The sequence below is a fragment of the Coturnix japonica genome, chromosome 9, assembly GCF_001577835.2.
Source record: "Coturnix japonica isolate 7356 chromosome 9, Coturnix japonica 2.1, whole genome shotgun sequence".
NCBI lineage: Eukaryota > Metazoa > Chordata > Aves > Galliformes > Phasianidae > Coturnix > Coturnix japonica.
The window spans coordinates 3,940,870-3,953,656 of NC_029524.1; the positions used below are offsets into that span (position 1 = coordinate 3,940,870).

General features: G+C 57.9%; 1 protein-coding gene across 2 annotated transcripts; it reads right to left on the bottom strand.

The window, feature by feature from the left end:
• Positions 1 to 531: 531 nt before the first annotated feature.
• Positions 532 to 11,109, bottom strand: ETV5 (ETS variant transcription factor 5). Of its 2 annotated transcripts, XM_015871295.2 has the most exons (13): positions 11,001 to 11,109; positions 10,423 to 10,558; positions 10,084 to 10,171; positions 9,918 to 9,965; positions 9,764 to 9,814; positions 5,748 to 5,877; positions 5,158 to 5,436; positions 4,007 to 4,266; positions 3,488 to 3,547; positions 3,124 to 3,192; positions 2,843 to 3,012; positions 2,405 to 2,506; positions 532 to 2,285 (listed from the first exon to the last, which is right to left on the bottom strand). In XM_015871295.2, exons 2-13 carry the CDS (start codon positions 10,465 to 10,467, stop codon positions 2,064 to 2,066), a joined length of 1,524 nt encoding a protein of 507 aa, XP_015726781.1. In that variant the 5' UTR covers positions 10,468 to 10,558; positions 11,001 to 11,109; the 3' UTR covers positions 532 to 2,063. The 2 variants fall into 2 exon arrangements, with proteins under 2 accessions (XP_015726781.1, XP_015726780.1); XM_015871294.2 differs by lacking the exon at positions 11,001 to 11,109 and having other exon boundaries at positions 10,423 to 10,767.
• Positions 11,110 to 12,787: the final 1,678 nt, after the last annotated feature.

Here is a 12,787-nt window from a genome sequence, read left to right on the forward strand (position 1 = left end):
TTTCAGGCATCCAGGTGATGCCAGCAGGGCTGATGCAACACTCCCAGCACCTTGGAGCTTTTCTCCAGCCTGGTGGTAGTGATAAGGTCCTTTCACCCAAATGAAATCCTCATGCTACAACCCCATACAGACAGCCCAAGGTTTAAGTTACATGGTACAGCTTATTTAGCTTGCTGGCTGTTAAAATCCTGAGGAAAACCACTGCTGAGAGCTGTGTTCCAGCTCTCAGTGCCCTTGGTGAGGTCTCAGGTTTCCAGAGGTGAGTGAAGGGGACAGACGCTGCTGTACCTACTGCTCAGGAGCAGCAATATTAAGTTGCACCACCCTGGGGACAAACCGTCCCCATCAGAGCGGATCCTCATGCCAGACATGGCTTTGTGAAATCACTGCGAGTCCCAAAGATGGGAATGAGCAGGCAGACACAGACCCCATGCTACCCCAAAGCAGGGTGAGAAGCCCCCAGCTTACCATCTGCCCCTTAGAAAACCCCCAACACAGCATCTGGCAGCACACACAAAGCACAGCCCGGGAGGAACAGAAAGCAAGATTCTTTATTGTACACAGTACAGAACGTAATGCGGCTTTGCAGGAGATACATAGCCCTGCTTGAGTAAAGGTTATTTCAATCAGTCCTCAGATTAACCCCCCTCTGCACTGAGCAAATGTTCTTAGCCATCCCCAAGGCACAGTGCCTGCAGTCACCGCTTCCTGACGGCACTGGGCACCCTGAGCACTGCAGGGAAAGCCAGCCATCCTGCAAGGGTTAATCTTCATACTTCCCCCAAAAAAGAATTAATCAGTCCAAAAACAACCAACCAAAAAAAAACCTGACAAAATAACCCCCCCAATCCCCCCCAAAAAAGACAACAAAAAACCCCAATCCAAACAAAGCTAACTAAGGATGAGAAAAAATTTCCTATACAGCATTTACAACAAAAACATGTAGCCATTAGGGGTGTGGGAGAAGGGGGGGATGCAGGGATGTATATATGAGAGGTGGAGGAGTGTTAGGGGTTGTGGGTGGGCAGGGGCCAAAGGGAAGGGACCCCAGCCTGGCCCTGTTATGCGCAGAGGGGAGCGGAGCCCCCTGGGGCAAGGATGTGAGCAGTGAAATGGAGTGGACCAGGTACTTCGGCAGGCAGCCTGGTGAGCCGTGGGGGCATCGGCACAGCAGCCAGGCTGCAGAAAATATCTTTGCCTTAAAATACAAAAAAATCTACAAAAATCGGTTAGAAATCTGTTTTTTTTTCCCCCTAAAACATCCCCCCCACCCCCTGGAAAAAAAAAAAAAAAAAAAAAGAGGGAGATAGCATCACAGCCCCCCTCCTGTGAAATTAAACCCATCGCATACAGCCTGAGCTGGGGAGAAGTGATGGGGATGTGGACAGGAACAAGGGCAGGCTGACAAGTCGTTATATTGGAGAGTAATGCTTGCTGGGAACAAGGAGGGACGGGGAGGTTGTGTCTGGGAAGAAGGCAGAAGGCTCCTCCAGCTTTGGGGTGGGATGCCGCACACATCAGCCCCAGGGCGCCGAGCCCCCCAACACCCCCTCGTCTGTGCAAATCAAAGCCCTTTCCAACACACAAGGCAGCTACGCGTATTGTGATCGATGCAAAGCAGATTGTCGTGACAATTCGCTACAGTCACACCGTCTAGACCGGTCCCACGGGCGCTGCTGAAGCCATCAGCCATCGCATGCTCACGAGAAGCGTGGCCAGGGTCAGAGACATGGTGCTCAGCTCCCAGCTCCCCAACGCAGCTGTGGGACGCTTGGCGCCAGCCTCGGGCAGTCCTATGCACTAGCCCTTGGACAGTAAGGTTGTGAGCTCAGCACTGGCACACACTGGGCATTTTAGATTCCTCCAATTGCGCTTAAAGGTAAAGGCCAGTCTGTGTGCGCGCGTTTCTTTCTTTTTTTTTTTTTTCCTTTTCTTTTTTTTTCCTTTTTTTGTCATGTTTTGTTTTTAAAAGAAATGGCAAAAAATACTCTTTACAAAACCTTTGCCCTTATTGGCCCACAGCAGACGTGCGTGCTAGTGCTGGTCGCTCTGCCAGCCGGCCATCAGTAGGCAAAGCCCTCGGCGTAGGGCAGGCTGCCGCAGTGCTCCACCTCCAGCAGGTAGGCAGGGCTGTCCTCAAAGTGCGTCAGCGGCAGCGTGTCCTCCTCACTCACGTGGCAGTCGGGCTCTGCTTTCAGGAAGGGGCGCTGATTGTCGGGGTACGCCATGGAGAAGAGGGCATCAGGGTCACACACGAACTTGTAGACGTACCGCTCGCCGGCCACCTGCAAGCAGACTAAGTGTGAGCTTGGGGAATGAGGAGCTTGGCTGTAGTGACAGCAGGGTCACCCCATTGTGCTGTGTGCTGGGGTGATATTGGGGGTGCCCAAAACAGGCATGGGACCTTCTGCATGATGCCCTTCTCGTAGTAGTAGCGCAGGGAGCGGCTCAGCTTGTCGTAGTTCATGGCCGGCCGGTTCTTCTGGATGCCCCAGCGCCGTGCTACCTGCAGGGGACAAAAAGCTGTGTTCAGGCACGGGTGCCCCAAACAAGGCAAACCGCATGAGTGCTCTGCCTGCCCCAGGGCACTGCTCACACCATCACTGTGTTCCTCCATCCCCTCTAAATCCTATTGGATTGCTGCAGTGCAGCCCACACGGAGCTGGAGGCCTAATCAAAAGGCATCTGATGAGGGAAACCTGCCAAAATTTCCTTCCAAACCACAATTTCCATGCATGGTGTTGGGGATATTATGGGTAACAGCCACAGCTGCTCTTGCTTGCTTGGCTACCTCCTCCATACTGCCTGTACAGGAAGGAATGGCCTCATACCCAACCCGTACCTCCTCAGGCTCAATCAGCTTGAACTCCATGCCGCGGCCAGTCCAGGCGATAAAGTGAGCGTTGGCGGGGTCATCCAGGAGTGTGACGAGGAACTGCCAGAGCTGCAGCGACCCGCGCCGCTGGTAGGGAGGGCCCTCGCGGTACAGGGTGGGCTCCTGCTTCACCTTACCTGCAGTGAGATGGCTGCTCAGCCATATGGGGCCCAAGGGCAGCAGCAGACCTCAGGCCCAGCAATGCCAGCACTAAGCCCAAGCGTGCCCCCCACCAGACCCTTACTTACCCTCCAGTCTCTCTGGTACCACGCACGTGTCGTCAAAATACAATCGTGTGTCTTTTTCATACGAAAATCCTAAGGGAAGAATAGCCTGCTGTGAGCAGCCCCCTCCCCAGGTACCCATTCCCCCGCCATGGGCCTTGCTAAGACATGGCTCTGTCCTCCCCTCACCCCAGGAGCTGGGACAGCCAAAGCCCTCTTAGCAGCTATTTCAGGTGGTTATCCTAGATTATGCTGGGCGGCACATCATTCCCATGCCTGCAGGGAGAGGCTGGGAGCAGGGAGAGCCCCGGGCATGGAGCAATGCTGCCAGCGGAGGAAGGAGGGATGGGATGGGCCATGGTAGCAGGCTCCATTCCACATTTCTTACCATCATGGCTGCCGGGGAAGAGGCCCCCTCTCATGTATGAGGACTGGCAGTTAGGCACTTCTGCAAGGGAAACAGAGGCAGTCATAAGCCTGGTGCATTCTCACCCCTAAGCATGAGCCCATGTACCACCCCAGGTTGCCTTGTTCCACCCAATGTGCTGCATAGCCCCACTCCCATCTCTGGGGGAAAGCGGTACAATTAACAGCACTGGGGTTCACTTGTACAACTGTGTGTAGTGTGGCTGACACCGGCTCAGCTTTTCACTAAGTTATTTAGGCCACATATGATGAGAGGCAGCAATTGCCCATCACCAGCACCAGGCTCTTGGCCACCTCCCTTCCCTCAGGGCCATCTGCTCGGCTGCACTGAACGGCCACCCCCAGCCCAAGGCTGTGGTATTTTTAGGCCCTAAGGCGCTTAGAGGATTTTCCGTGATGCTCATGGAGTCTGGCGCCAGCCAGCAGGAGCTGCAGTGGGATGAGCCCAGGCCCCGGTGTGCCCACCCTGATCCCCACCCACCTGAGTCAATGCAGTAGTCCCGGGGCTCCTGCTTGATGCCCATGGGGGACTGGAAGCCATGCCCAGGGGGGCCGGGCAGGCTGGGGCCGGCGTGCTCATAGAGCGGGTCGTGGTACTCCTGTTTGAATCCCTGAGCGGGGTGGGGGGCGGCGGGGCCAACAGGTTCTGACAGCTGCCGGTGGTAGACGGGGCGGCTGTCCCCAGGAACGCCGGGCTGCGGTGGGAAGGGGTGGCAGGGCTCAGACATCTGCCTCTGGAACCTGGGGAAAAAGGGACACGGTGTCACCAAGGGGCACCCATGGGCTCAGCCAGAGCTATGTGTCCCCATTTGGGATGGGACAGCGCATGGCCATCACCTGGGTTTGCACCCAGCAGGGTGCTGGGTTCCCCAGGCCAAGGGATGGAGATGCACCTTGCATAAGCATCCCATAGGGTTCTTGCCTTGGATAAGTGTGGGACTGGGGGGGGGGGGAGGAAAGCAACGATGCTGTAAGATAAAAACAGCCAGCTCAAAGCAGGTGAGGCAATGTTGCTTGGGGCCCAGGGCCACTGCAACAGGGCAGGTGCTGACGCAAAGCCAAATCCCCTCTGCTGCGCCACAGAGCCAGTTGGCCACTAATCTGCCTGGGATTAAACCTTGAACCGGGTACGGACAGTACTATTTTGGGAGCGAGGGGCCGGTGCCCTCCCATGAGGCTCAGTGCTGTGCAGGGTACACAGGAGTGGGCCGAGGGATGCTGCCGACCCCTGCACGGTGCAGCACCGTGAAAGGCGATCTCCGGGCGCCCGCTCCTTTCGGGGCCGCTGAGCACCGCTCAGCTTTGTAACCAGATCCCTCCCAGCTGACGGACTGGGATTACTCCATTTCCGACCCGCGTCCCCCTGCCCTTCCTGAGTGAAACCCAAACCCCGTGCTGGTATGGCACTTCCAGATGGGTCGCAGCCAGTCCCCCGCATAGCTCCAAGGTCGCCCAGAACCGAGCTCTGTACTGGAGCTGGCTGCTGTGCCAGGAAGGGATGCAGCCTGACCTTCCCTGCGCGCTGCATCCAGCCCCAGGTCCTGCTCCCATATGGAGCACCATTCCCACAGCACTGCTGTCTACGAACGCAGAACAGTTGCTCCTCCACCTCCAGAGGCCACTGAGCCTTACCTGTGCTCTGTGGGGTATTGGTTTTCAGACATCATCTTTGGCATGTGCATGGGCGGGTGGGGCGGCCGCGGCACGGCAAAGGTTTGCTGCCTCTGCTCCTGCAGCAGGTGTGGTGCCGGCGCGGTGCTGCGCAGTGGAGCCGCTGGGCCGCCATGGGCAGCTGCCTGCACTCCTGGGGCCGGCGGCGGTGGCAGGGATGAGCCCGGCTGCACGGGGGACACCGGCGTGGCGGGTGGTGTTAATGGCTTGAACCCAGTGGGGGGCTTCCTGTCGTAGGCACTGCAATGGGGAGAGGGGATGGGGGTTGAGAGCAAGGCAACGCTAACACAGTCAGACAGCTATGGGCCCCTGGGGAGAGCATGGTGCAGAGGAGACTGACACATGAGACAAGCGCCTGTGACATGGCCACTGCTACCCGCTGGCAGCGGGAAACAGCCCTCGTGGTGTGACCACCTGCAAGGGGCTCAGACTGGCCAGGCAGGGGACCCCAAACTCCTTCTGGCACCAGTGCTTTGCCTGCTGACATGGAATGCTCCCCATCACCCAGCTTCCAGTGAGGGGATGGCAGAAAGGGACGCGCAGAGACGTACCAGCAGTTGTAGAGGCACTTGTCTCCGTAGCTGGCACAGAGAGCCTGCTCATGGCTGCAGGCCGACAGCTCTGAGGAAGGGCTGTGGAGCTCCCGCTTGATCTTGGCTGGAGGTGGAGCATGCAGGACCACTGCAACAAGAAGGAGGAGGAAGACATGGGCACCACTGACTCTGAGCTGCATGGGAATAGGCCATAGGCATAGGAGCAGCTGTGTGGGTGCTCCCTTCAGGAAGCCAGAAGCTGACCCCCTCCACAGGAGCACAAGAGAATCACAACAGCACAAAAAACCCACAGCAAGGACTACAGGGACAGCTGGGCATCACCCACAGAGGGGAGCTGCTCCCCTCTCATGAGGTGTGGGGGCAGAGCATGGCATGGGACAAGGACGTGGGTGATCACCAATGAGTGGTGTGCCTGGACCATCCCCTACAAAGCAGCTATGAGCCCAGCAGTGCCACCCTTTGCCACACATGGACCTTTCCTTGAGTGTACCCAGACTCAGACCTGTGGAAGCCACTACATGTTTGCCTGCACCCAGCCCCAGACAAGCCAGCCAGAAGCAGTGAGCAGCAGCCAGCACCACGTGTGCTGTGCTCAGTGCTGGGACCACTGCGAGATGGAAGCCATGACTGTACAAGTTCAAGGGGCAAACAGCCCATTAAACCCAAAGCCCTCCCAGCTCCAAGCCCGTTCACTATATATACACATTTTAAACCGAGTAATATATGCTTAACTTCTTTAATTTCTAAAAGCGGGTGCTCTAGGAAAGGGAAAGCACGTCAGAGATCTTTACCTAAATCACGCCTGAGCGGGAGAGCCAACACTAATCGGAAGTGGAGTATTAGCTACATGCAAAGTCTAAACACAGCCCAGCTACACCAGAGGGGAGCAAATAGCTCCAGGACAACTGTTCACTGCTTGCCAGGTAATTAGCTGCTCCCCTCATTTGTCAAACCCTTTAAAGAGCTGCTGACTTCCCCCCTCTTCCCCCCCCCACTGCAGCCCAGCACAGCTGGTACCAAGGGCAAGAAAAACCCAAAGGAGCATCTGAAACATGAAGCCCGGGCTGAGCAAGCACAGCCCCTGTGCTGCTTGGAGCCCCCCCAGCCACCCTGGGGCCAGATTTGCTCCCCTGCGTGCATTTTGGGCCGGTGTGGAGGCTGCGACACCGCAGGAAAGCGAAGGGGAACGCACATTGGAAGGGCTCCAGCTGCCGATCACGGGCATGTTTCTCCCTAACAGTCTCTGTGTTGTTCGAGCGGGTTGTTTTTCCGCCAGCCGCACAATGGGGTCTGGTTATTCATTGAAAAAAGTCTCGGAGCGGGGCACCACCCTCCATTCACAAACAATTTGGAGCGCTCCATTCATGCGGTTGGAAGGGGGAAAAAAAAAGAAGAAAAAAAACCAGAAAAGAAAAGAAAAATTTCCCCAGAGCTTAGTGCTGCCATTCAAGAAAAGGGAAACGATACTTAAGATCATAACAGAGACCAGCTGTCCTCGCAAAGAAGCCCGGACTTTGTGCAACGTTTGAATTCCTTACACAAACAGCATAGGGCCGGGCGCGCTGCGCTCCCAGCTCGGCCTTTCCGCCAAATTCATTCAAAGCAAAGCGATTGTGCAAGGTGGTGAGGCCGGAAAACCCTTTGGGAAGAGCCAGGAGAAAGAAAAATAACATCCAGCGGCTGCTGGGGGAAGCACCGAACCAAGCTGCCTCTGGGGGGTGGGCAACCTGAGCACCGGCCACGTGGAGTGGGGGGTGGGTGTGGGGGGAGCACCCCTGATGGCCCTACTGTGGGCTGTGTTGGTTCCATAGGATGGACAGAGCCCAGGGGGGTCAGCATCGCATCTCCAGCCAGGCCTGCCCCATGATGCCACCAAAGAGCTGACACCTTCAGCAAGGAAGGGGACACCCCGAAGCTGCTTGGGGCTTTGAGTCCGGTCTGGATGGCACATTACAAGCCTGCAGGATGGAGCATTGTGGTGGCTCTACCCCAAGCACCGCTCCAACACACGCACCAGCTGGGGACCTTGGCACCACCGCAGCCGTCACCTGGGCACCAGCTCCCTGCCAGCCCCTCTGTCCCCCTGGCACAGGACGCACCCAAGGTCACGCCAGGAGAGGAGCCAAAAATAGAAGCCGTGCTCTTGCTTTCCTTTGTTTAAGCTCTCCTTCCTCAGAAACAAACCTCCTGCTTTCATTTGGGTGTCTTAAAAGAAAAAAAGGCAAGAAAAAGCCTGCTCATGGCTTTCACTGTGAGCCATCCACGTGGGGGGACACAATTCCACAGGGAACAACACTCCTCCCTACCAAAAAAAGGGACCCTGCACCTTCCCACCCCCAGCACTCGCTGTCCCAGCACAGTCCTATCACCCTGTGCCTATGTAAACAACTGCCCCAGATAAGGCTCTGGGCACATGCCCTCCTCCCCAGGGCCAGGTGGGAGGACAGGAGACACGTGCCACGTGTTGGCCAACACCTGTCTGCGTGCTGCCAAACCCAACTCCTGCCATGACATTGTGACCCACAGGAGTTTGATCAGCCGCTCTGCAGGCAGCCTGAGCTCCACCAGGGCTTTCAGCAAGGTGGGAACGACGGGTGTCACTGACACTCAGCACAGTGCACGGGGGGCACTGGGATCGAGCTGGGTGCCACTCATCCCATCACGCCCCCACGGCAGCTGCCATCAAGCACAGCCATCACTGGGAAATCTGGGGTCAAACACCCCAGCCAGCGAGGAGACCTTTGCTTCATCTCCCCAGGAAGGTTATTATGGCAGGAAGTCACGCACGGACATCACCCTCCAGGTGACAAAATTGTTTTGACCCCGATGACACCAGGCCGCAAAGGCTGAGCGATGCCAGGAGCTCACCGAAAGCCTCGACCAAATGCTTTTTCCCCTCCTGCATCACCCAGGGAAGTTTGTCTCTTCTCCCTGAGCCGTTCAGGTTACAAGGAAGCCAGCGGCTGCCAAAAGGCTCTGGAAGCAGCTCGGCTCCGCAGCCAGCCTCCCACGCAAGCTGCAGTTTGCGCCGCTCCAAGCGGGAGCTGCTGGGCTGAGCGCGGATGGCAGCAGCGGCTGCGGCTCTGCCTCGGGGCTCTGCCTTTTATCTCGGGGGAGAAAGGGGGGAAAAAAGGCGCATCTGAAGCCCAGGCTGTCTGGAACAGTTTAATGGCAAGCTTCCCATTCAGAAGTAATCAAAGAGCAATAATTAACATGCATTTACTGTAGTATAAGATACTCTGATGCATGCTGTGACAAAGCTGGAATGAAAAATCTGTTCGACTGCAGGCTAAATTTGATTTCCTTCAAGTTCTCTACTGGCTGCCTGAGCTGCAAATCCAGCACCGGGCTGCTCCTCGTGTTCTCTGGGTAACAACTCAAAGCCCCCAAAGCCATCTGAGAATCAATGCCAGAGCCCCCTGCACACACACAGCACACTATTAGCTGCGCGGCAGCCCCTGGCTCAGGCAGTGAACCACAGCTAAGAAACAACTCTCTCTCTATTATGCAATTCAAGAGGGACTGCATTTTCACTGGCCTCCTTTTAAACACGCTCGCTTGCCAGCGATTAATGCTGCTTAAAGCAGCTCAAGTTTCACCGCTCGGGTCGGCTCTCGCCAGCAGCACGAGGCCAGGACTGGAAAAAGCTGCAGAAGTGCAGAGATTGTGGCTAACCAACAAGCCCAGCACGAGCTCTCGCTTCCACTTGAAAAGGAAAAGCAGCATTTTGGAGCAAATCGACGCTACTACGAAGAGGCATTGAGGTTCAGGGGAGCCCAGAGCTCAGACAGAGACTCTTCCTTGCGTTCGGCCTGGATTTACCCATTTATGAGACGCAGGACACTGAGCCCCAGATGCACAGACCCACATGTGCTGCCTCTCCAAAGCCCGAGGGTCTCAAGGCCTCAGGGGTTTGGTGCTGGTAGCTTTCCCAGGGAAGGGGCCTTACACCATTGCATGCAGGGACCCAAATGCTTCCACCCCACAGAGCAAACACCAGGATGGTTACTTACGGTTGTCAGACTGGAAATCTGGGACAAATTGTTCATCATCAGGAACCTGAGCTGAAGGGAAAAAAAAGAAAAGTGTTTTTATAGCATTTTCAGCTCTCAAAGAAAATGCACGCAAAGAGATTTTACATGGCAAAAAGCAGAAATGAGAACTTGCCTTCAGCTAGCCAGGCCTCCTGCAGCTGGCTGAGATCCTGGAAGAGCTCTGGAACACAGCGAGAGGTTTATGCACCCACAGATCACTGAGCAAACGTGCCGCTATTTGCGGGCTTATCCCTCAGCCCAAGGGGAGCGGACCCACAGGGGCCTGCAGTGCTGCCTACCTTCCGAGTCGTGGGCCAGGTCGGTCTCCAAGAACTTCCTTTTCCTCTCGGAGCCCAGCCGGCCTCGGCCCTCCTCGGCACAGGATTTCTGCAACAGCCACGGTGTGAGGGTGGCAGCCCCCCAAAAACTGGGGGAGCCCCAGGAAGCGCCTCAAAGGGGGTAAGGCGTGCCCCAATAGGACTAATAGAAAGTGCCTGCCCCAAAAGGAGGGTCCACAATGGGGACAAAAGGGAGGGGCACCCCAAAGAGACCCAAGGGGAGGCATTCCAAAGGAAGGTGCCCCATGGGATCGCAAACAGGTGTTTCAAGGGACCCGGGGGGGCTTAGGGCAGACTTACCCCAGGGCCCATAAAGGGGACCTGCTGATCGTAGAAGCCATCCATGGTGCAGGGAGGCAGGCAGTGCCCCCGGCACGCTCAGCATCGACGGCGGCCCGGGAAGGGGGCTCCCGCCTGGACTCCGGCAGGTGCGAGGCTGCGGGGGAAGAGGCGAAGGCAGGATCAGAGTCGGGTCCCTTCAGGGCTGGCCGGGTGCCGGTGCGGGTCCCGCAGCGGGTCGCGGCCCCCGGGGCCGTGATGTCACCGAATTTCTATAGAAACAGCGGTGACATCACGCGGGGGGGAAGCGGCCCCGTTCCCGCTCCGCTCCGTCCGTGCCGCCGCTCAGCGCCGCGGGGCCGCAGCCGGGCCCGTTCCCACGCCGCCCCGCGCGCCCCATTCATAAACTCCTCCCCCCCCCCCTCCTCCTCATTCACTCCCTCCCCCTCCCGCGCGCGCCCTCGCTCGCGCGCGCCCCCCGCCATTCACATCGCGCGGCCCGCGCCATTCATAAGCACCGCCCCCACCCCGGGCAGCGCCACACCGAACCGCATCGAGCTGCCAGACCCGGTGCGGACGGCGGGGCACCTCGGGCTCACCCGCTGCAGGCCGGGAGCGGGGCCGGGCGGGCCGGGACGGCGCAGCTCCGAGCCGGGCACCGGGCACCGCGCTGCCGCTCTGCGCCGGCCCGCAGCCCCACAGCCAGCAGCCCCCGCCACGCCACGCCCAGCGCCGCTTGTTTACCCTCGGCGCCGTCCAATGGGGAGCCGGCAGCCGGCAGACAGCGCCTGCCGATTGGTCGAGGTGTCGCCCGAGGGCCCGCCCCCCCCCGCTCCGCTCCGCGGGGCACCATTGAGAACTGCGGGGTGGGAGGGGGCAGAGCAGCCAATGAGCGCAGAGAGATTTGCATGGCTCCGCCGAGAGCGTTTTTCATTCATAAAAAAATAGCAGGGGAAGAGGCCGGCGGGTGGGGCGGGGGCAGCGCAGGATTTAAAGGGGCCGCGGCCCTCTGCAGTAGGGGGTTGGGTGGGAGCCTCAAGGGCGACTAAGGTGGGTGCTGGGTCGGCCTGGGAGCCTCATGAGGAGCGTACAGCGTCCTGCAGAGGCAGGCCGGTGGGTCAGAGGGGGCCTCCGGGCTTCATATGCAGCTGTGGTGGTATTGGTGGGGTCATTCTTCGGTCTTTCTTCCTCCCCTTCGGTACCCCGAGTTGAGCCAGCCCAAGCGGCCGTTGTGTTGTTTGACCCCCGCTCACACCTCGCAGCCCTCGGAGGGCCTTTTAAGGGGGGGCTGTGGGAAGAGATTCTCACCTGCATAGAATTTGAATGGTGGGAAGGAGTTGCTGTTGGTCTTCCAAGTGGCCGTGTGGGGTTGGTGATGCCCAGGGCTGGAAGGCAGAGAAGGAGCATGAAGGGATAGAATGGGGGCACAGGGAGGAGGAGGAGGCTTGCAGGTTGGCTGGAATCATACCCCTGGACAGACCTTCTGGGTCCCCCAGCGGGACCTGCAGCTCTCAGGCACATCCTGTATAGGATTGCAGATGGCTCAGAGGGCTGGAAATTAGCTCAGGACATAGCCATGGGGACATGAACTTCCCCAGCACTGCCCGGTTGCATGCCTCAGTTTCCCTGTTTATAAAGGTAAGCAGTGACTATGGTGCTCTGCTACCATGTTGTAGGGCCTGGGATATCGCTGATGGAGAAGGTTAAAAGAGTGCTCAGCAAGTACTTTTCTGCCCAGCTTGGGACCTGGGAAGGGTGCCCAGAGACTTGTAATCTGGGGGCCATAGGCTTGCAGGCAGCCTTATAGAGGTGTGCTGCAGGGCTGTCAACATCCCCAGGGCTGATGCTGGTCTCTGTGGGCAGTTTGGCTCCCAGGTTGCACAGCAGGGCAGCTGCCATCACGCCTCATTCACAAGCTGCTGGGACACGTGGGGTGGGCACAGGGTGTCCTTGCCATTGGGGACACTGCTGGGGGGCTCTGCAGGAGCTGGCACTCTCGTGTTTCCTTTTGCACATGGGTGAGGAGGATTAAATCACCACTAGTAAAATTAGCAGATGACACACAGTTGGGCAGGTGGATGGGGGGCTGCGGGGTGTCGGCAGCAGTGGTACACAAACAGCCCATGTCAGGCCCGATGGCTGCTGCAGATGAAGAGGAGAGGTCAGGGGTTCTCCCTGCCTTGCCTTTGCTTTTGGAGGCAATTGACAAGACCCCAGCCAGGCCGCTGGCTGGCTGTCATGGGGTCTCCTTATGGTGCCTTGGGGTACGCCAGCGACCATGGACACACAGGGTTGGGAGGGGGATGGCGACCGGTACCTGCTAAATTTAGAGCCCGCTTGGGAAGAGAAAAAAACAACCGACAAATCACAGGTTCCAAATTTAGCC